Source organism: Callorhinus ursinus, unplaced genomic scaffold (genome assembly GCF_003265705.2).
Source record: "Callorhinus ursinus isolate GAN/ISIS: 27379988/994484 unplaced genomic scaffold, GSC_fseal_2.0 scaffold6, whole genome shotgun sequence".
NCBI classification, from domain to species: domain Eukaryota; kingdom Metazoa; phylum Chordata; class Mammalia; order Carnivora; family Otariidae; genus Callorhinus; species Callorhinus ursinus.
Window position 1 is genome coordinate 50419311 of NW_027397068.1, and position 24639 is coordinate 50443949.

The 24639-nt window shown below is 41.8% G+C and overlaps 1 protein-coding gene across 3 annotated transcripts in view; it reads right to left on the reverse strand.

The window, feature by feature from the left end:
• Nucleotides 1-24639, reverse strand: part of SLC2A12 (solute carrier family 2 member 12) — a 53376-nt gene that overhangs the window by 14235 nt on the left and 14502 nt on the right. For 2 of the 3 annotated variants that reach the window (XM_025865613.2, XM_073893962.1), the window contains 2 exons: nucleotides 18769-20100; nucleotides 357-479 (listed from right to left, as the gene is read on the reverse strand). In XM_025865613.2, the coding sequence (XP_025721398.1) occupies nucleotides 357-479; nucleotides 18769-20100 (1455 nt within the window). The remainder of the gene's footprint in view (nucleotides 1-356; nucleotides 480-18768; nucleotides 20101-24639) is intronic. The other variant, XM_073893963.1, reaches the window with a different exon arrangement.

Below are 24639 nucleotides of genomic sequence, written 5' to 3' on the forward strand. Positions count from 1 at the left end.
AGACAGACTGGATATTTGATACCAAGGGATTACTATTAACATTTTTAGGCTTGATCATGATATTGCAGGTAGAGTTTTTAAATGTCTTACCTTTTAGAGGTCCATGTGGAAATTTTATAGACAAAATGACATCATGTTTAGGATGTGACTCAAAATAATTTGGGGAAAGAGCAGGTGGGGTTAAAAATGAATTAAGAATGATAACTTTAAATTGGGTGGTCGGTACATCAGGTACCTTCTTTTTACTTTTGAATGTTTTGAACACATCCACAGTAAAATGACCTTTAGGTGAGTGTGCTTCCCTCACATTTGTCCTAAGAGCACAAAGGTATTAGAGGAAAACAATGAGTCCTTACCGGTCACAGTCAAAAATGTCAGAGAGATGAGGAGATTGATGCCCCAGTTCATGCTAGAAGTTAAAGCCATGGCTCGTCCTCTAATTCCACCAGGAAAAATCTCGCTCAGTAGCAGCCAGGGCACTAGAAGAAAGGGAGGGAGGGGGCAGCCAAATGATCAAAACCTCACTGAAACTGAGGGCCAGCCCTCTGCCCTCTGCGCCCTGCCCCCTGCCCCAGGCCTGAGTGGTTTGTGGTTGCAGAGCGGGGCTGTGTCCTTCCTCAGCAGGAGGGGAGAGAAATGGGCTTCCTTCTCATCACCAACCGAGTGAGAAAGGATTCAGGAGAAATACTGACAGAGCCTGACAATAATCCTGGAAGGAGGGGTGTATGACACAAGCCTGAGAATGCAAGCGGGAGGGGCAGTGGCTGGGTCACCTGCCAGGGAGCAATGAGAGAGGCAGCTTTGGACCTCTGCCAAGCACAGAGCCTCAGCACCAGACCCGGGCTCTCCCTGCTGTGGGTCCTGGCCCTTCCCTTGGAGAAGTCCAACATCACAGCTAATGAGTGGATAGGAAATGGAGCCAGGAAGACGGGGGGAAGGAGGCCCGCTACTCTCCCTGCTCCCACTCGGTCTTCCTGACCCGGGGCAAGCTGAGTAGACAGCAGCTCTGAATTAAACCAAGCCCCAAAATTTGATTATCATACTTGACGAAATGTATGAATTTCTGAAAGGAGACTTGTTGGCACCAAAACTGATCAGAGCACTTTTTATTATCTGAGAGTGACAGGGAACATTACAGGGCCTGCCTGATGGGATTAGAACTCACTTGTCTTCTGCTTACCACCCATCAAGCCCAGCGTGCCCAGTAAAATAGCTACGCATTCTCACAAGGGGCGGAGCACCTTATGAACCTCACCTCCAATGATCCTCCCCAAATCTTCCAAGACAGGAACTTACTACTATCCCTCTTTACAGAGAAGAGATTCAGGCTTCAAGAGTTAATCATCTGCCAAGGTCACAGAGCTCAGAAGTGGCGGAGGGGGTACTGAGTCCTAGCAGTGAGTCCGTGAAACTCATGCTTGTTAATCATGGTGCTCTCTTGGTGGTGGCTCAATAAATATTTGCTAATGAATAAGTAAATGTGGAGCATAAGCGTTTGATTCTGAAGAAAGAAGGATGTAGGAGCTGCCCCAGCCCTGGCTCACTGCTGGCGAAGGCACTTTGTACTGGAAAGACAACAGTTATCTACAGACCAGCTGCAGGGTCCTAGCCCAGCAGAGGCAGTGGGGACAGGGCCCCAATGCCAGCCACCACTCGCGTGGCCTATGTGGGAATCGGGAGAGTCAACTGTGCCTCTAATTTAACAACTTGCCTCCCCTGACAAGATCAGGGTCTGGACAGAAAACATCTGCTCATAGTAAATCTGCTGTTTTAAAGTAAGAAAAATAAATTGAATTATAGCAGAGGGCTGGAGAAACACTTTTTTCTTGATTATCTTTTTCCAAGTGAATCCATGTAGGGTTATCGTTAGGGCATGGAAGATAACTGTAACAAAGGAACATGTTTATTATTCTAATTGATAGGGAATTCAAAATTAAAATTCTGTATCCCTCCCCTCCACTTCCTACCCCCCCCCCAAAAAAACTGTATTAGATTCTTGCAGATTATATCCTTGGTAGGATCACTTTGCTCTTAATGAGCCCCGTGCAGTGCTCAGGTAACCTTGTCTTTGTTGTGAGACTGGGGATCTGGCTCTGGGTAGAATGACAGCTATATAGTTCTGGTGAAGTCTTTGTAATGACCTGCCCTTGGACAAATACAAGATAAAATTATGTAAACCCAATGCTTTTGAAGTTAAATAATCTATGTCACAGACCAATCCCCTGTGCCCCTTTCTGCCATTGGTATCTATCACAGTGGCGTGGGGGATCTCTCATCATCTTTTGCTCTAGCAGCCATGAGGAGGAGGTGGGGGAAGGGTCACTCTTTCTTTTCTAGATGAGTTCACAGAGGTTTTCTTAATCTACTTCCATCCCACTTCATCACCACTGAAACGCCTTCCTCCCTTCCCCACCTTTCACCACGACCCTCAAAGCACTAGTTATACAAGCACTCAGTCTGAGCTGTCAAAAGTCTTGCCTAAAAGGACCCACAGTATACACTGAAAGCCTGTCCTAGACATGCATTCAATTTAGCACCGAGCCAGGTTCGTGGGCCGCTGAACCAGTCAGTGAGCAATGAACTGAACGTTGAAAGAGAGACTTCCCGGGGCGCCTGGGTGGCTCAGACAGTTAAGCGTCTGCCTTCAGCTTGGGTCATGATCCCAGGGTCCTGGGATCGAGCCCCGCATCGGGCTCCCTGCTGAGGGAGTCTCCTTCTCCCTCTCCCTCTGCCTGCTGCTTTCCCGGCTTGTACACACACACTCTCTCTCTCTCTCTCAAAAATAAATAAAAGTTTAAAAAAAACAAAAAAGAAAGAGACTTCCCTCCATCTCTGATGAGAACTTGTCAGTCAAATCTTGTATCTGATGTTTCCAAAAATAATGTAGTGTTGCAGAAAGCTTCTACTTCTTTCTTGATAGAAAGAATTCAAGAATTGATGCTTTGATTTATCTGATATTGACCAACTGGATGTTGTAGCATTTAACAAGGGTTTTGACAAGGATGGTCCAGCCCCCAATAAGGAGCCAGTCAAGTCAAAAATAAGGAGGATATTATTTTAACAATGATTTCAGCGCCCTAAAATCACAGATTTTCAAATCCAGAAAGTGAAATCAAGTTCTGAAGATGGTCCTTGCTGCAAGATAAAACTGACTGAAAGGATCAGAGTCTTCCCAGGGCCGTCTTAGGAGCAAGATGATGCCAGAATCTGACAGGCCTCCATGGTCCCTGGGAAGGGGCTAGGAAGGTCCAAAGCAGAAAAAATGGAGCAGCTCTGTTTCAGCTCTTAAGTCAAGGGCACAGAGATGGAAGCCGTCACATGGGGATTTCATATGTTGACATTTACAGTGACAAAAAGTCTTCTGCAAATCACTGGTGTTTTTTCTAATGAGATGGCCTCATTTCTCCGAAAGTCAACCTGTCACCACCCGCCACAGTGAAGAAGTGGAGCCTTTCGGGGTGTCCTGGTTCTCCACTGCCCCGATGATAGACCCAAAGGGGATTCTTGTGCTATTTGCTTGTAAGGAATCCAGGGGGTATTCAGAGACGTAGTGAACTCTTCTCCAGTGAGGACCACCACTCCTGTATAGCAGGCCCCGAAACAATCCTCCTTGACCTCCACCCTTCCACTTTGGCCTCGGCATTCTAGGGTGAGCTCAGCAGTACGCACCTCTGGAAATGTCCGAGTCTGCACATGTCTTTAAGGCCTCCCCTGTGCTGCAAGGATAGAGGAAATTTTGGACTTGCCGGGACATAAGTTACCCACAGGTATTGGCACCTGGTCTTTACATGGTATTAAATCACCAAGGCTGCCCGTCAGAACTTGCCTGATCCAGATGAAATCCGCAGACAATGTTTATGGTTGCACAGAGTGTCATGAAAAGACGTGAAGGACAAATATGTTAATGTGTCTCCGTGTGCCGTGGAGGACACGGGCTTCCGTTAGCAGGGGCAATCCGTGCAGATGACTTCGCCCACCCACGGGTAGATAACCTGCCATGTTTATCCCCGCTCCCTCCATATAAGCCACTGAGGCTGTCACTTAAGCCCTTGCCTTGCCTTGACTTGAACTCTTCCTCACCCGCCTGGCATGCTAGCTCCAGGTTTGCAAGATTCACAGATTCACGGAGGTCTTAAACTCTTGCCAGAGAATTCCCAGCAACTCTGGAGGCAGAATTCTCAACAGCTTGATTTGCCAACTAGTCGGTGTTCCATACTTTGCCAAAGTGAAGCCAAATCCCATGGCTTTTATTGTCTATGCAAACAGCACACAGCACACCTAGCTCTCTGTCTGCCAAGAGATCCTTTAAATGTGAAGGGAAATTCGCCCATTTCCTTCCAACCAGATGTTTAAATCCTGGCTTCATTAAGTTCCCTAAGTGGCAAAGGTATGCTCTTTAAAAAAAGACTCCACCATGGGCGACCATCTCCAACATCAGCAATGATGCAATAGCTTTTATTTGTTTTTATTTTTATTTCTCATATTCCCCTTTCTCAGTTTCTCTGAGTTTTGCTCATGCCTCGCCTGTTCTAAGTAAATATTTTATTCTAGCATATTATCTTGTATTACTTAAATAAACCAAGAAAAGCAGTGAAATAAAGCCTCAATTTTTCCCAGTCTTTCTATCTTAATGATTTCTAGTCTACACTAACTGAAATGATTTTTTTAAAACATTTTAGGGAAAATTGAACACAATGGAAAAACCAATTTAAAAAAATGCAAGAATTGATAATGAAACTCTTGTGAGCAAGTACTGGTTGGGAATAAGAAAAAGCTACTGGCGGTGGTTTTTAAACTTTCTTGCCTGTGTAACCTTTAAAATAATTCGAAAAACTAAGTACTTTCTTTCATTTATAAGTCAACATCAAACTTTCTTCTTGCTGTAACTTTAAATGATAGCAAAGAATGCAATTTCTATTGTATTACAAACTCTAACATATAAAGGAGAGCACTTCTCATGCTTTTAAATATTTCCAGTAGAATTGAAATACCATACCTATCTGATATTCATCATCATCCATTTAAAAAATACAGGAATGAGGTACTTAAAGTAAATTTTATATTGTTTTTCACCTTGAACTCAGTATTTTATCCTTTTTCAATGCATTTTTAAACTTAAGAGTCTTTTGATCACTCCATCATAAGTGCTCTGAAAAAAATTACCATAAACTGAAATTTTAGGGTTGTTTTATTTCCCCTAAGAATTTTTAGGTATTTTTTTTCTCAGCTATTAACACAATAATTAATAAAAAATGGATCAAAATTATAGAAATATATTACAAATCTTTAGAATTAACTATTAGATATGAAAAGTGAAATTTATTGAAAGAAACCTCTCTTAACAGACAGGGAGTTTTTTCTTTATTATGTATGTGTGGGTGAATGTCACTTCTAGACTAAGGATATATTTCTACTCTTTAGATGAAATTTATTGTTCTGAAGAATAATGAAAAAAGATGGGGAATTGAAGAAATTTTATAATACAAGAATCACTCAGTTCTTTGAATTAACAAAAAAAGTGATTTGTAATGATATATCAGCTGATCACTTGGTTAGGTCATCCTTTAATTTTGCTGAAAGCAAATTGTTGGCAATATCTAGGCCTATGAAAGATTATTATCTAGTCATTAGAATCATTTTTTCATACCACACCTACACCAATATTTCCAATTATCTTTTTGATTACTACTCCTGAGGTTTTTATAATTTGGGACATGTATCATCATAATAAGTTTTCTAATGGATTAATAGGTGTGCTTTCTTCCACTTAAAGTGGAAGGACAATTATCACTAGGGAGATGAGGAAAAAGAAATTGTAGGAAACAGATTTTTCCGGAAAATCAAGAAATTGATTTTCTTTGACATATCATCAAAGCAGTACTCTGCAAAATGAACCCCCAGGAGCATGAATATCCCAATTTTCAGACCACTGAACTAGGATTCAAATTGGAGAAAAAAAAAGGAGTTCCAAGAAATTAACCTTTTCTTGTTTAAACTGTAACTGGAATGTCATGCTTCAGATGTAATGTTATGTTGTACTTTTTTGATGATTGATGCTTTACTTTAATCAGAAAGGTATTACAGTTTTTAATATTACAAATGCTCCCTGGAAAAATTCTTAACATTGTGTTCTGGAAAACAATAAAGTAACAAAGGAATGCTTGTGTTTATTAAGATAGTGTTAAACCTTAGTTTATGTCTTTAATGTCTTTACTGTATGATACTCACAATTCTCAAGGGCACAGGACTGAGAGGAAAGTTCAACACTGTTGTTTTATGTGAACAGTTGCCCATGGTAACAGAATTGATGGTGTCATTTCACTGTGTTGAGTTGTGCTCATGCTACAAAAATGCGGTTTTTAGACTGGTTCTGTTAGGTACTGGTCGGCTGCATCATCCAACTCCAAAGAGGAAAATAGGATTTAATTAGGTAAGGGCACATATGTCTTTAAGTTTTTCCTCCTTTGCTTGGATGCGAACTTAGTGTAAAACTATTCAGATACTAATTTTTATTTACTTCACATTATTTTAATGGTTAACATCAGAGGACCAAATAACTCATCACTTTCATCAATCAAAATGGCCTTTAACTTCATTAATTGGGAAAAAAAAGGAACAGTATGGATGGGAATATTTGTGATAACTAAAACCTAAGATTTAAAAGGAAAAATATGAAAGTTCTTAAACTTATACAATTAACACTTAACTTATACTTAACACAAACAAGTGGGTGAATATGATTGTTTAATGGCTACAGTTGATACTGAAACTCTCATATTGAAAGCATAATAATTTATGCAGTATGCCTTTTCTCTAAAGGTGTGTAATTATCCCATTAGAATAGCAGGGGGAAAAAAAGATCACTAAAAATGCCTTTCACTGCGATGATTCTGACTATTAAAGACCTAAAGTCTAGGAGAAAATATGAAGAACATCGAAATCTTTTTTGAAACATTGGATGTACTTCTGGTCTAAAAGCTTCTCTGTTCTAAACTCATCTTATCTTGGAGTAAAGCAGCTAAGTAAACTTCTAAATTAAAACCTGCTGTTTCACATCCCTGGAATTCTCAAAATCTTTAGCTGTGCAAACATCACATGAACAATTTCTTTTTGAAGAGCTAGAGTTATTTGGGTATGAAATCTAAATTTAAATGTTATGGCAGATGAGTCTTGTGCTTCCTACTGATACCCATCCTCCAAAAAGCTGGCTAAACTCCATAAAACTAAACCAAACAAAAAGTTAGACTCCACAGTTCTTGAGCCTTAAAAAAATTCTAGTTTGTTATTTAAAACCGAAAAGTGGCCTTTTTAGGATACTTGACAGACAATTCTCCATGGATCTCTTGCAGTTCTGCATGTCTTAGGAGCAAAAGCAGTGACTTTTTTTGTTCTGGCTGTTTTTCTAAGGATGTTTACATAACAAACAGCCTTGGAAGACAGAGACAGTGTCTCCTGTATCCAATAAATTAAAGATAATGTCTTCTTCCACAGAGGAAATCAGGCTGGCTTACTGTCTATTATAAAAGACTTGGGTTCCCTATACCTGGGGCTCCTCTTCTCAAAAATGACCCAGTGTGTGTGCAGGTGTCATCTGGTTCCCTTCATGTTGCCCTGTGGGTACTGGGGCTTGAGGAAATGAATGGGGCAGTGCTGATATTCTGGCTATTGCTATTGCTGGGGGTAATAAATTGTCCTTTGTCTCTGATCAAGAACTCTTAATGTTGTTTTCCAAAATCCATAAAACTGTGACAGGGTAACTTGTTAGCTTGCAAGTGGGCTAAAATATTAGTCAGTTTGCAGTTCTTGAGAGTTTGATTCCTTGTGGCTGTGGTATGATTTTTCTACAAAGATCTTTTATTACTATTATTAACTATGGACTGCCCTTTTACATCTGAGGGATTTAATAGGATTGTTAAGCCTGAGATAATCCATTGAAATATTTCTATAAACTCTAATGTTAATTAAATAAGCAAAAACAAACCCCAAAGGCCAGGTTCAGATTTTCACGTATTTCTCTTAGGAAAACTGTGAAGGAATTGTCTTAAGTCTTTTTTGTAAAGAGTCAAGTTTAAATACATCTAATTACTAAACCAAGGTATGAAAAATTATCCCATGATATTGCTCATCTCAATCTTTTTTTCTAGGGAAGGGCTGGGTCTTGTATTTGAAGAAAAAAAATAGAAATCTGGAAATGACTATTTTGTTTAACACTATAAATTTTTTGATGGCTTAAGTTTAGGAAATTTAAAACACAAACCTTCTTAGGTCATCAAATATTGGAGATGGCCTTGTGTCCTCAATTGACTAGCGTTATTCAGATACAATTTTTGTTCAAATGTGCATGGAGTTCCCCATACCATACATTCATCTCTAATTCCCTATGTGCTGACTCAGATATATACCAGAGGGATCAGGATACATCAACTCCAAACTAGAGAGAGAGAGAGCTTCCCCCTAGTCACAGAAGCTGAGAGAGTTCCAGAAACACTTTTTTGACTCATCCAACAAATATTTGTTGAGCCCCTGTTGTGGGCCAGGCCCTAGGTTAGGCTGGAGGAAACAACAGTGAAAAAGAGTTTGTGTGCACATAGGACATATAGCCTAAATTAGTTGCACCAACTTAGAAGAGTGGACATTTGAATGTTTCTCAGGCAACATCACACCTTTCACCCTTCCCCAATGCCTCAGGACTTCCTATAAAACTTGTCTGGTTTCCTAGGAAGATCTCTTGACTGTAGGTAATCCAGAATTAAACTATATTTCAAAGCACAAATCTATTCTTTTTAGTCTTGACCCAACTGGAATGGTCTATGGGAGGGAGGTCAGGAGGACCATGGCATTATAATTCAACTTAGGGCCATGGAGCACTTCCTGTGTGTCCTGACATGGCTTAAGCAAAATGCCTGCTGATGTCAGGGTTGGCATTATCAGAGCTATTCATGTCATGTGTAGACCACAGTCTGACATTTATTAGCACTAATAACTAACTGTATTGAGTCCATACTGCACACCAGGCACCAAACTAGGAACGTTGTATACAGATTGCCTCACTTGCCCCCACAATTACACTGTGAGGGAGACAGTATTGCCCCATTTTCTAGATAAGGAAACTGAAAACTTGAGAGAGGAATTGACTTGCCCAAAGTTCTACACCCTGGAGCTGGGATTCAAGGCCAGGCAGCCAGATACCAAAGCCTGGTCGGAATGCAAACACTCTGTGCCACAGCCTCAACAGGCTTTCTTACTGTGCCTTCAAGTTCGTGTCCCCTCAAGGCCACTTCACCTGCCATCATCCCTACTCCCAGATCTTCACTCTGCTTTCTTCATACAAGCCGTGGCCCAAGAAAGACCTTCTGTGACCATTCGACCTCCTCCACGCGTGCTCCTTCATTTATTCTTCCCATTGTTTCTTTACCATTCTTACCTCCATCTAGATTTGAACACTTCTCTCCTCCTGACACTGTATTGTACATGTATTCATGTTCTTGCTTCTTGCCTGTTCCCACCACTGGCTCCATGAAGGCAAGTTGTGGACCTTGCTCACCCATCCCCAAATTGCCACACCGAGCACTGGGTGAGCAATACACACACACACACACACACACACACACACACACACACACACGCTGCATACGTGAGTGAATGAATGAATCCCCACCACTTCCTCCCCCTCCCCTCTCCTCTTGGTCACCCCAAGTTGCTTTCTTGCTGGAACGCCTGCCTATTTGGTAGAAGAGCTCAGGGGAGATGATTTGGTGGCACCTGTCACTCAGCCTACAGTGTGAGGTTCTGCTTGAATGAGTGAATACAAAGGTAGTTAAAGGATAACTGTCACAGTCTCATTATTAAACTTAACATGTGACATTGGACAAATTCCTTCCATCTGCTTTCCTGAGGAGATGCTAGTCATGAGATTGAAGAGGAAGTTGATTAATTAATGAACATAGGAATGTTTGGATTTTGAAAAGCCCTAATTATTGTGAAAAGAATAGCCACACACATTTTTCTACGTTACAGTGGCTAACTTAAGGAGGGCTGGGTTTCTATACAAATATCACCACAGATGAATTCATGAGAATTCATGCCTTGGGTTTGGGTTCCCCTGTGCTTTACTTTTGAAGCATGAGTAGAAGAGAAATCTTCATGTGGCTCCATAGCCTCACAATGTCAGGAATCTTTGGTTCTACCCTGAAGTTTGAACCATGATGGACAAATATTCAGCTATTAAAAGGAGCTAAGTGATGATCAGGAGCACCCTAGAAATGCAGTGGAGGGTAAGATTAAGATTTTGAACATATTTTATTTTTTTTAAAGATTTTATTTATTTGAGAGAGAGAGAGCACATGAGAGGGGGGAGGGTCAGAGGGCAAAGCAGACTCCGCGCTGAGCAGGGAGCCCGATGCAGGACTCAATCCAGGGACTCCAGGATCATGACCCGAGCCGAAGGCAGCCGCCCAACCAACTGAGCCACCCAGGTGCCCGAACATATTTTAAAGTGAAAAATGAAGTATGGAAAGTTAAATGTTTAATAAAGGTCTCTAATAAAAGCAATGGAGTCTATATCTTGATTTCATTTGATGGAGGAGTTTTTGTATTAGTTACTGAAAAATGGAGGGCAGAGGCTCCTAACCTCTTCAGGCCACGGACCCTTCAGCAAGCTGGTGAAGACTATGGATTCCTTTGAATAACATTTTGAACGCATGAAATAAAATATGTGAGATTACTTCGTACCACCCAAATTCATGGTCCCTCTTGAATTTAGGTTCTGGCAACCCTATTATTTTACAATTAGGAAAACAGAGGACCAGAAAGTAAAATGATGTAGGGCATATGCTTTAACCTAAAAATAGAAACACTTTTTTTTGGCTGGAGAAACTATGTTGTGATCTAATACAATTAAGGAATGTTGTTCTAAGCCAACCCGTATTTAAGAAGGTTTAATAAAAATGGTTTTAGTCTTGCTTTCAATTTTACTTTAGAAAAGCAAGTACTTTTCCCTTTATACCACTCTTTTCGCAAAGGATTTGTGTCTGTTACAAGCAATAAACTCTCTAAATGAAATACCTGGGCAAAAATCACATCAGGTTAATAAATTTTACAATGCATTCAAGATCTGGTATGAAAACCTTGCTTCTAATAAAAACCTTCTTTAAACTCTAACTGCTTTGTGCAGTTTATACCAATGCTCTAGAACACAATTTTGGTGATTGAATTGGAATTCCCAGGATGTGTTTTCTTTACAAAAGAAAAACTACAACATTAATACAGACATAAACGACTGACTCTTGGCAAGAAAAACAAGGACAATGACCAGATCCTTTCTAAAAACTCTAGGAGAATCAACAGCCCCAAACCACGGGTGTGAAATAACTGCTTGTTCTCTTTAGAGGAGAAGATTCGGGATTCTGTCTCAGACTGCATGCCTCACACACATGCCATGTGTGAACACCCAGCTCTTCAGGCTTGTTTATTTTACTCAACATGTGCTTATATGGCACTTCTCAGGGCCAGTTTTTAAGGACTTTATTATGAGCTGACTTACTCCTCACAATCCTATCAGATAACTATTAATTGTATCCACATTTCTAAGTGATAAAAGGTAAGGCACAGAGAAGTTAACTAACTTCCCTAAGGTTGCACAGCTGGCAAGTAGCAGAGTTGAGGTTCGAATCTGGGCACTGCCCTACTCCAAAGTCCATGCTTTCCCTTTTCTAAAAAAAAATTGAACCCATACCTTGTTACCTACACGTAACCCAGTTCAGTCCTTAGAACTGCAATTATAAGTTGGAGAATCCATGAGATGACAGGTCATTTCTTTTTCCCGTACCCAAACCTCCTTCAACCATGAGATTCTCCATCTCGTTAGCAAAAGGAACCTTGTTCTCCGTATAGCAGGAAAAAGCAGAGGTGTCCAAGACAAATCCGGAGCTACTTTTAGATACTCTGAGTCTGAAATAACTCTTCACGACTTAACAAAGAAAAGCCCTATTTCTGAGCACTCCTATCCTCCCTACATCTTATAGGCAAAACCACAAAGAGATTTTTCGAACTATGCCCAAGTGAGGATTCTTCTGCAAAAAGCCTCACAATGGCACCCAGCAGGGACAGCAGTGTCTGTGGTAGCCTAGCATTTCCAGCTGACGCGGTGCTCGGCCTGCCCTGGACAGCTTGACACACACAAAAAACACACTTCAAGATCTTTCTTATATTTGTATCCCATTCTTAAACTCCTTCTTCCCCAACCTCCCTCTTAGAAACACTAACGTATTCCTCCATGGTTTTCAAACAGACTTACGCAATGTTCACTTGGAGGGAGAGAAGGAAGAAAATATGAGATACCATTTCTTCCCTCAAAGACCTTATTCTAGGGTGCCTGGGTGGCTCCGTTGGTTAAGCGACTGCCTTCAGCTCAGGTCAGGATCCTGGAGTCCTGGGATCGAGTCCCGCATCGGGCTCCCTGCTCAGCGGGGAGTCTGCTTCTCCCTCTGACCCTCCCCCCTCTCATGTGCTCTCTCTCTCTCTCATTCTCTCTCTCAAATAAATAAATAAATAAAATATTAAATAAAAAGACCTTATTCTAATAACTATGTTTGGTAAACCAAAACAAACATACAGAAGCAATACAATTCATCATTAAGGACAAAGTCGTGTTATTACACGCACCATGACTTCCACTCCCACCATATGCAACAGCTCATGGGACACTCACCTGTGCTTCAGCTCATGGGACACTCACTATACCTCATGAGATCGAACGAGCGTTATTATGAACAATTCATAGATGAGAAACAGATTCAGAGACGATAGATAACTTAAAGATCACACAACCAGTAAGCAGAAGAGCTGGAATTGGAAGAACCCAGCTTTTCTGATTTTACATTCAGGCTCTTTATTACCCAGACCTGAACTACTCTACACTAGAAATATTTCCTAGTTCATACCAATAAAGACCTCTAAGAAACAGGGTGAATTCATAAAGGAGATTAAGACTTTCACTAAGCTTTAAAGATAGGAGGGATTCGGGTAGAGTAGAGGAGAAGGAGAAGGGCCACCAGGGCCTGTATCTCTTGACCTCGACTGGGGTGTGGAGCAGTGGAGATAAAGGGGCACAGAGAGGACTGCACGTCGGCAGGGGGCGTCCCTCACTATGCATTCCACGAGGAGTGGAACGTGTACTTGTGTATGAATGGTGGCCAAGGAGTACAACACCACTAACTACAAGGTAAACGGTGCCCCCAGAGTTGTGCAGGCACCCAGACAGAGCTGAGTAAGATGATGGTGGGCCTTGAAAATCACACCATCTTTCCCTCAGAGATGGGTCAGATAGTAGTAGAAAGAGAATGGAATGAGGCTCCAGATGCCTGGGGTTCTAGTCCTAAATCTGTGTGACCTCATTCTCTTGGACTTCTTTCTTTTCTATAAAAGGAATATGTTAGGCTAGATCATTTCTCATCTTCGTTTCATCTTGAAAGATATTTGACTTCTCTGATTTGGTAGAAAGTAGGAAGCCATGGAAGATTCGTGAGCCGTGCTGATATGAGGAACATGGTAATAAATGTGCCCTCCTATGGAGGATGGGTGGGCATAGGAAGGGTCTCCCAGGAATCTAGGCATGAGTTCATAAGGGGTAGACTAGGATGGCAGAAACGGGAAGGAAAAGATAAATACAGGAGCCATTTGTGAGGGGGAATGCAAGAGCACTTGGTCACTGACTGGATTGAGAAAAGGCCCCAGAGCATCAGACTGAATGACAGCATGGACATTCCCCTGGCATAACAGAGAAAAGAATTCAGCATTTGGGCTTCTTGCACTGGGCTGATAGTGAAGCATAAAAGTGGACAAATCCAGTACTCATTAGGAGAAAAGGAACTAGAAAACGTGTGACATGGTAGAACTAAAGCTAAGTGAGAGTCATCAACTCAAGGGAGACCATGAATGCCCCTAAGAAAATAAATGTGGAGGCTTTTACAATGCATTAGCAAAAGAGTGTTTTTTGGTTTTATAGCTGAAGAAACAAAAGCCAAGAGACATTAATTTAATGACCTCCTCTCTTTTCAGAAATTGATGGGATGGAAGCTAGTCATACACTTTAACAATTAATATTTTAATTAAAAGAAATAAATACCTATCATAGCATTTGAAGAGAGAATTCAGGGCCCTTGACCTTCTGGAATTTTTTTTTTTCCCATATTCACATCTGTTCTTTCTGAGTCCAGAGTTTATTACTCTGGCAGTTCTATACTGTGTCCAGTTAGCTGAACTGGAACTACGTTTCCCAGAGTTCCCTCCTCTGTTTCATTTTCAGGGAGGGCTGGCTGGAAGATAAATTTGCAGGAGACTTGGAAGGCCAAAGTGACACATCAACCCTGTGCTGGGTCCTAGACATCCCTGCAGCTTGTCACGTTGCTGTGACCTGCTGCCTCTCCTTGCTGGTCGGGGGGAACGGCCAGTGCACAGGTCCCCTCCTTCAGCCTCTCCTACTACTAGACCAGGCACACAGGGCTCTATGGAGAAGGACACCCGTTTTTCTGAAAGTGGCCAGTGTCATCAGAGTCCATGTGGTGAGACAGATACAGGCTCCAGTCGCTTCTCACAGATTCCAGTTTGTCCTGGGTTGGAGTCCAGCTTGTCTTCCCCCGGCCCTGCTGACCTGCAGGGACTGCACACGACAGCCAGATGTGGAGGCAACAGGCTTCCACAGGCTTCTTCACCAGCTTGCCTTTGTCACGGCCCTGATGAGTGACTTTCTCTTTTTCCTCTCACCATCCCCTTCCAGACCTTTGCTTTCTCAGTGTCTTCCACAGCTATGGGAGGTGCAACCCTTGCAAGAAATTCCTTGTCCCCTATTCCTCACAGTGGTTCTGCTTCCCTGATAGAATTTTTCACAGTGCTGGGCGCCTGGGTGCCTCAGTCATTTGAGCGTCTGCCTTCGGCTCAGGTCATGGTCCCAGGGTCCTGGGATCGAGCCCCGCATCGGGCTCCCTGCTCGGCGGGAAGCCTGCTTCTCCCTCTCCCACTCCCCCTGCTTGTGATCCCTCTCTCTGTGTGTCTCTCTCTGTCAGATAAATAATAAATAAAATCTTTAAAAAAAAGAATTGCTCACACTGCCTTATTATCCAGGCCTTTCTATACCCAGCCTCCTTTTAATTGACTGTACTTTGTGCCTTTCACTTATTCTCAAGGGACCATTAGCTACCAGAAAAGGGTGATGAAATTTTAAAATATATCTTAGTATTTTCAAATAATCATCATGATGGAATGAGAATCAATATTAAAGCACTGGCTACAGGGAGATTTGGGGACACCATCTATAGGCTTCTGGCACCTGACCCTGGAAACCTCCACAACACCCAGAACTACCCAGTTGCTAAGCGGGAGAGAAACAAACTCCTACCTTATTTCAGCCACTATTATTTTGGTGTTTGTTATGGCTGAGCTTGAATTCTAACCAAATACACATTAAACATTATCTTAATCAAGTTCAGTTATTCAAGTAAGGGCACATCGAAACTTATCATTATCCTCCCTCTCTTACCCTGTAGCTCAGCCTCTTAAATGGATATGCTTGCTTACCGAGCAGAGCTTCAGAAAAAGAGAGACTCTCTATCTTGCATAAAATGCAGAGTGGTCCATTTAATAGCTTTATGTGACGGACAGTGATCCACTCTTTCCATTCATTCTTACTTCTAATGTATCTTCGTGGCAGACTGAACTAAAAGCAATTAACATTTATTAACAAGACCAACACTGGACTGTCTATTCTTGTCTTGCACTAGGCATTACCACTGAATTTCAGAAGACAAGAGGTATTTTCAATTATTTGAGAAAGTCACTTAGCCTGAGATAAACTGCCACCATTTATAAAATTTGGTGAATACTCTTTCTTCACAGGCTTGTTGTGAAGGTAAAGTGAAATACTCCAAAGTATGTAAAGGCTTCCTTTGACATAATAGGTGTCAATAACTATTAGTCAAATCTAAAGCCCAAATTAACATTTTAAAAGAATTAGTATAGAATACTATTTTAAAGAATCCCAAAAAGCAAATAACAAGCAGACCCCAATAATTTTTTTCCAAAATCAAGCTAAGTTTCCTGAAAAGGGGAATTCTTGCTCTAATACAATAATGTATCAGATGATATGCTAGTGACTGAGAATTTGCTGCATTTTTCAAAGTCACCCAAAAACTAAAGAGAGAAGGGTAGTATGAGCTGGGGAAAACTCTGACCATGAATAGGTGGGTTCTGGAAGTTTAGATCAATGTCTCTGATATAATATGCGCCATGTTGTGATCTCTGTTAACCTGAAAGTTTCTCTGACTGAAAACAAAGAAAGCATCCTTTTCTTTTTGCTAAGCTTTCCTGAGATTCTTAGTTGATTCTTGATATTTCAAAAGATTGGATCAAAAAATTGATGTAAAAAATATTTTTAGTTTTATGATGAATCTATAGGAAAAAAAAAAGATGCTGGCAAAGGTATTTGGACAATACCACCTGATGTTTATCACATGAGTAAAACTGTACTTATTAATATAAAAAGAAGGTTCACTTGTATCTTGCCTTTCTGGTAGACTTTAAAGAGTTTCTAAAAATAAAAGTATAAGATGGTTTCTCAAAGTTCATTAGCTTTATGTAACAGAGTAAAGACATAAGTATTGTCTGGACTGCATGTTTGTGCCCTCCCTACAATTCATATGTTGAAGTCCTAATTACCAATGTGATATTTGGAGGTAGGTCATCAGGTAGAGTCCTATGATGGGATTAGTGCCCTTAGGAGAAGAGACAAAATAAAACTAGCTAGTTCTCTCTCTCTCTCCATCCCTCTGCCCTGTGAGGAGACACTAAGAAAGTGGTGGCCATCTACAAACCAAGAGGGAGGCCCTCACCAACAGCCAAGTCTGCCAGCACCTTGATTTTGGACTTTGCCAGGCTCTAGCCTGTGAGAAATAAATCTCTGTTGTCTGAGCCGTCTGGGCTTTGGCGATTTATTAGAGCAACCCAAACTGACTAAGACGAATGTCTCCCAGGTACACCCCCAAGATGATTGAATCCTGAAATAATAGTAGAAACCTGTTTCTAGGAAACTATTCATTAATAATATTTATCATTGTTAAGTCTTAACAGGGAGGGCCAGGGTCCAGAAACAAGTCAGAGAGATCAGAGCCTGATGGTATTACAGTATTTACTCTAACCGTCCATGCTCAGTCACTTATAAGCAAATCTGTCTACTCCTAGTGACAGAGGAAGGGCCAATCTGGTCATCCACAGTTTGGGCTATGTGCCTAGAGGTGTCCCTGAACAACCATTTATGACTCTGCATAGCAAAGAGCAGAGTCAGTCATATTCCTTCTCTCATTCTGGAATTTGAAAGAGTCAATATCCAGAAACTGATCTCACTTAGAAGTGGGAGTAGACTGCAAGGTGAGGAAACAAAGCTGCAGTATAGGCCATATCAGCCATGTGCAAAATCCAGTTATTCATTAACTGAGATTAAGCAGGCCAAACCTGCTGGTTGCTGACCAGAAAGAAGCAGACATAGCGAATATAGCTCCGTCAATTCAGACATAATCTCCTTGAAGACAGGGACGGTGTCTGTCTTGTTCCTTACTGTTTCCCCAACAACTAACATAGTTCTTTGTTATTGAAAAAAAATAGCCACTTGATATGTATCACCTGAATGAATAGTTAATGACTTAACAGTAGATCACCAGAGAAAGCCCTAAAGTGACTTTCTTTCTAGAAACACCGTCAGTTCCTGGCACCAGAAACCTAAATTTGTCCATGAGATTCCTTCTCCTTCAACATACGTCTTCTTGTGTTCCTAAGCTCCACTACTTCCTTTTATTTGAGCATATTTGTTTGGTCCTTGATCCTTGTAAACAACAACAACAAGAAAAACAAAACTGTGTGAAAGAGGAAGGAAGAAAGGGCGAAGGGGAGAGAGGTCTGAGAGAGAGAGAGAGAATGAGAGAGAGGTGTAGGAGTTGAGGCTGGTAGAGAGACTACACTTTGCTTCCCTAAGAGAGGTTTAGCCTGGGTGAGAGGCTGAAAGACAAGGAACTGCAACAACCTGTTCTAGAAAACTCTAGAGGGTTTGCTCAAGATAAGCGTTTAAACTTCATCACTGGAGTAGACCAGCTATACAAAATAAGACAACTGCGTAGCTATCTCCCTGTAAATTTATATTGTATTGAATGGGAGTAACTTGACTCCCATTCTCCTGCTTAATGAGTAAAGTGCTCAGGGAGGTTACACTGGTGATAAGACAAAGGGTACTTAAAGGAATAATCCACCCTCTTTCCCAACTCATCATTTCCTGTCCTTCATTATTACGGAATGCCTCCACTAGCGTGTCTTTAAGAAAATCTAAATGCTTGAATTTTTTCCATTTATGAAGAACTCAGGAATGATATGGAAGAAAATGTTATCCCAGTAGACTGCTTTCATAAAACAATATGTTCTCTTGGGCAATACATATCTTTCGAGGTCGGGTTTATCCCCAATCAATCACTGTTAAATTATCCTCATGTGACAGATAATGGAAAACTAATCCTTCTGTTGAATACCAGGCCCACACATTTCACAAAGGAGGTATGAGTCAAGCATACTTTCCGCATTAGTAGATACATCAGGTGGCCAGTATTATCCCCATCTTACTTCTAGTAGTTATATGTAAAAGGTACCATAGCCGTAAGATGCTCTGATGGTCAAAAGCAATATGTTAGCATTCATAAGGGCAAAGAAGGAAGGAATAAAAAATAAAATACTTACTTGGTCCTAGACCAATTGAAAAAGCAGCAACATAAACAAGCAAGCTGGCTAAGGAAAGCCATTTCAAGAAAGCTGGGACGTCCGCAGGGTCTGTGACTATCTGGTATTCAGCTTGGCTAAGTCCAGCATTTGGTAAGGTCGTCACCCCTCTCTTATCCGCGTCATTTTTTGTGGGCATTAGGGAGTTTCTGCTATGGGTAGTGATCCCCTTAAAGAGCTCTCTAAGAGTGTCGTCACTGGCCGATAGGTTTCCTGGCCCAGAAAACACAGACTCATCCAACGACTGGTTGATAGGGCTATGGCTTCGGCAGATATTGGTGAAGTTCATGGGGATGTTGAGATTCACGATGCCCATGGTCACCAATGAAGCTGCCATCACAGAGGAGCCGACACAGAGGAAGGTTTTGCTCCCAACGTGGTCTACAAGAAGAGTGGCAGGGATGGTGCTGATGACCTTGACAACTCCAACCCCCGTGGAAGCGAGGCTAGCTGCCTCATTGCTTTGGAAGCCAACAGACTTCAAAACAGTTGATGCATAGAATAATATGTTTGGCTGACCGGTGACTTGCACAAAAAATACCAATGTCAGGCCTATCATTATCCGAGTCCTCATGTTGTCCTTTGATCGAAACAGATCCCAAAAACTATACTGATATTCATCTTTCAGGGAAGATTTTATCCCAGTGAGTTCCTCTGTTGTATCCGAGATGGCTCTCAACCTTCTGAGAACCTTGCCAGCAGCTTCCTCGTGTCCTTTCATCACCAGAAACCGGGGACTTGGAGGAAGAAAATACATTGCAATTGCTTGCAAAACTCCCAAGGGAATAACAAGGCCAAACATATATTTCCAGCCATGGGAAACATTGGCAAACGCGTAATTTGAAATGTAGGCGAAAAGTATGCCGATGACAATCATCAGCTCATTCAGGGACACAAGAAGACCTCTTCTGTGTTGTGGAGCGATCTCTGCTATGTAAACACATGTGGCAATTGAAGAGAGTGAAATGGAAACCCCTATAGCAATGCGGCCCACTATGAGAACTGCGTAAGATAAACTGAGTATCAAGACTAAGCTTCCGAGTCCAAGGAGGCAGGATGACAAGATGATGGCAGCCCTTCTTCCATACCTGTCAATCAGGACCCCTCCAGTGAGGGAGGCCAGCAAGGCGCCAATGAGGAGGGAGCTCACAACCATTTCCTGCTCATGGCAGGTTAGGGTTAATAAGGTTCTTATCTGAAGAAGGGCCCCAGAGATGAGCCCAAGTTCATAACCCACCAGGAGGCCACTGACAGCAGCAGTGACAGATGACAGGAGAGTAAACATGCCGCAACCTACAGGCAGAGAGAAGAGACAGAGAGGTCAGTTCTGCGCTGTTACTTTCAAAACTTTATGACTGAATGGAGACTTAACCTTGTATAAGTAAGTTTTTCAGAGCACTGAGTATAACCACACACTTAAATATAGTAAAATAATATATCAACAAAAATGATTAGATATAAAAGGAAATATCCTTTTTCTTTCATTTTTAGGAGGCGAGGGGTGGAGACATTTAGGAAGTCACTTCCTTCTATTTGTGATGCTGATGTTTTTAGTTACTAGCAGACAGCTATGCAAGATAAGCAGATGACAGATGATGAAGACTGAACAAACAAGAACACTGTTTCGTTCCTGCTTTGGCGTTGAATCAGAAATTCAGACAGCCCAGTTCCTCAGGTCCCGCTGCAGGCCATTCTCTAACAGCAAACCTTTGAGGCAGAGTAGAGAGGATAGGAGCCTCAGGAAGTGCTAGAGGCTTCCGTTGTGCAACCTGGAGGAAAATGAAGCACAGCCTCCAGGAAACCTGCCCTCATGTCTCCTTGGCCACATCCGGCCACAGTTGGCTCTTGCTGAAACAGAAGAGGGTACTGGGTGTGTGTGTGTGCGTGTGTGCGTGTGTGCGTGTGTGTGTGTGTGTGTGTGTGTCTCAAAGTTAAGACTGTACCAGAAAGAAGGAAGAAAGAAATGGATGCGGGGGAGGGAAACAACAACATCCATTACTTGCTCTGAGTAAGGAGGCAGGGGAATGGAACTTGGGGGGAAGAAGAACAAAAGGGACTTGATATTGTTTTACTATTTTAATGTTAAAAACTGAAGGAAAAGAGCAAAATGTTAGCAGTCATTAATTTCAGAAGTAGGTATGTGGATGCTTATTATATGTTTGTAACTTGTCAAAAATAGAAACGAAACGAAACAAAAACTAACCAAGGGAAGAGCACTGCAGGCACAGGAAACAATAGTTTGTAAGGCGTAACATAGGAAAGCATGTTTTTGGAACTGTTGGGCAGCCAGTACATCATATGTGGGGCACAGCAGCCTGGGGAGTTAAATAGGATCCACTAAATTTGGATAGGGACAGAGGGGACACTTCAAACAGGGTCCTGCAAGTCACAGTGACAACTTTTTATGGTTTTCCAAGTATAAAGGGGCAATGCACACTGAATGGTATGGGGGCACTGATGCCAAGTTTCTTGCTGTTGGGTGCAGACTGGTTCTTCCAGGAGCAAGCCTGATAACAGAAAGGAGTATGTTGCCTTAGAGTTAACAAGAGATGATGGTAGCTTAGACTTGGATGTTCAGAGTAGACCTTGAGACAAGTAGACAGATTCAAGGGAATTTGGAGGTAAAAATGACTACACTTGTTCATGAATTGGAGTTAGAAGGTAAGGAGGTGGGTCGGAACCCAAGATGGCCCCATGATTTGAGCCGTTGGTTGGGTGATTTTACAATGTTCAATACCCTGTATATAGGCCTATATATTGTTCACGGCAATATCCTGACCGAAGGAAGGCTGAGAACCGAACTGGTTATGACTGGGGGTAAAAGGAGGAGTGGAAATCAGAAGTTCTGTTTTAGATTTACTGAAATGTTTTAACTATTTTAGCTATAAGACCTTCAGTTAAAAATGTCAATTCAGACTCATATACAGATTTGGAGCTTAGGAGTTAAGTCAAGGCTGGAGATATGTATTTGGGATTCAGCAGCATGTATCTGGGATTTAAAATCATGGGAATGAATGAGATCACTTGGGCAGATAAACAGAGGAGCAGGAGAAGCGGGAAAAGGACGGGGACCCAGGGAATGACAACATTTAGAAGAGGAGACAACAGTAAGGGAGATGGAGAAGAAAAGAACTGAGATGTGTATAAAATGGACTAGAAATGTGTGTGGGCACACATTTATCACAGGCTGAGCGAGGGCCATTTAACCCTGCCATTTCAGGGGGTTAAAAAATGCTGTTCCGCTCTAGGAAAAGAAGCAGGTCAAATAAAGTTGGTCTGAATCTCTTCCCATCAGAAATATCCAAGGCATTTTACATCTCCAGGATCCTGGGACATAGGTGACTTCAAAAAATAAATCTAAAAAGGACTGAATGTTTAAATGGAGGAACAAATAAAAATGCAAGAATCCATGACAATATAAAATTAATTTATAAGCATGTGAACACAAACCATTAAGATGAAATTAAATCAGTAATTTATTTAGCTAATCAGAAAACAAATATTTAGTACCAGTACATGGCAGACTTTTTCCTAGGTACTGGGAGGCATATCTGTGGCGTTGAAAGAAACCATGTGTAGTTACATAGTTGCCCCCCAAGAAACTCAACATTCTAGTAATATCTCTATTACCTATCATTTATTATGTACTGCTTTAATTTTTACTCGCAAAATGACTTTAAAGTACTCTTATAGGTTCGTTCATGTCCTAAACTTCCACATATCTTCCCCCATTGTGATCTTAAAATCCTCATGTTTCTCGCGCACGCACACACACACACACACACACACACACACACACACACACACCCCAAATGTGGTAGAGCAACATATTTCTCTACCACAAGGAGAATCAAGTCAAATCCTTACGTTTGGGTAAGAATACTGTATTACTTCGCATCTCTACTTGTCGTTACTCATTTTATCTATGTTTCACATATTGATTAGCTTCTATGTGCTTTGGCAATTGGTCTCTGATATTCAGATTAAAGAAAGGAGTGACATTGGAGAAGGAAACACTTATAAGGCAGATTGAGGGAGGCACCCCAGGAGGGGATTTAGAGGGGATACTGGCCAGCACAGGGTACTGAGATAAGGACCTGGTGTAACAGATGTCGGAACTGCTTGAGTAGCAGAAGATTGTCCTTGCCATCTTGCCCTTCTCCTTCCCCTTCCTAGTTTGCCCCCTTTATTAGGTGGGAAATAGGGCTTCCCTACCAGAAGAAAGACCCCTTGAGATACAAGAGTCCCTTCCTTTGATGCTCCATCATCCTACTTCAGACAGAGTCTGAGGTGGTGAGTTGAGGAGGAGTGGGTGTGAGGGGTGGGGCAAGTCACAAGCCTGCTTCTTATATTTGGGTGGGGCGGGGGGTAAATGCTCCTGACCGGAGAAGGATCCAGTTCCTTTGTCCATTTTCTGGACTTAGCATCATATGCCTCGTGAGATCTTTTGTCTGTGATCACGGGACACGGACAAATTAGGATGTGTGCAGAGGGTCTGGAAACCATCCTAGTTTGTCAATGTCCCTCTGGAGACCCAGCAGCTAAGAGTATAATTCTTCAGAGATATACTAGAATTATTTCCTTATGAATTACTAAAAATTATTTGTATAAAATTACAAGTTCTAAAATAATTTTATATATCAAATTATCTATCATCTATCTATCTATCATTTATCCAGGCGGTTGGCCTTTAAAAGCTTAAAAAGGTACACTAAGGCATTCTATGACCCTATTCTCACATGGGGGTCCTACCAACATGGGTTATATGCCACAGAATTAGGCTAAGGTCTTAACCATCTGTATCTTATTTGAGGGGTTTATCTTCCCTGTGATGTGCTTTAAGGGATACTGATCAAAACAAATTTCACTCATCTCAGTACTGCTACTTTTTACGGCTGACGTTCCTATACAGTCTTCACGATGCGCATTTGGGATTTTGAATTCCAGCAGCCTGTGGAAGGTTGGTCCCTAATGCTCCTGGGATTGCGGCCCTGTGACACCATGGGACTTCCACCACCGGACAATTTCCTGGGGCAATTTTATCATATAAAAACAATGAGGAGAGGGCGCCTGCGTGGCTCAGTCATTAAGCGTCTGCCTTCGACTCAGGTCATGGTCCCAGGGTCCTGGGATCGAGCCCCACATCGGGCTCCCTGCTCAGCAGGAAGCCTGCTTCTCTCTCTCCCACTCCCCCTGCTTGTGTTCTCTCTCTCGCTGTGTCTCTCTCTGTCAAATAAATAAATAAAATCTTAAAAAAAAAAAAAACAATGAAGAGAAACATAAAAAGTGGGCTTTTTTTTCTGTCTACATTTTGGTTGATGATGAAAAAAGCAAGGCATTATCCTGTGGGTGCCAGAAAGGAGATATGACATTTCCAAGAAATCTGGCCACGAACAGGAGGAAAGAGCGCGTGGCAGGAAGGTGGTGTTTATGTTTGCCTGAACACAGATGGCAGAGTTTGGGCAGCTCGCTGGACCCAGAAGCAGCAGCCCGAGCTAAAGGAGAGGGTAGGATGAGGAATTACAATGAATGCCTTTTCAAAGAACATCCAGTCCTGAAGTCAAACACTTTGCACTTCACTTTCTTGGTGAAATTTAGCATTTCCATCCATTTTGCTCACGGCCTTGACTCACAGCGGCCCTTCCTTCACATTTATTTTCCCCAAAAGGGCCACGGAGACGTCTCAGCCTTTTGCAGACATCACAGAAACCACTTGCAACTGGTACCGCAGGCCCTTGGCTCATGCCTCCCTCTGTGTCTTGCTGCTTTGCTAGAAGACCAGCAGTGTTCCTTTTGGTGCAATGCTGATTCCATAGCAAGGTAAGAAAGTAA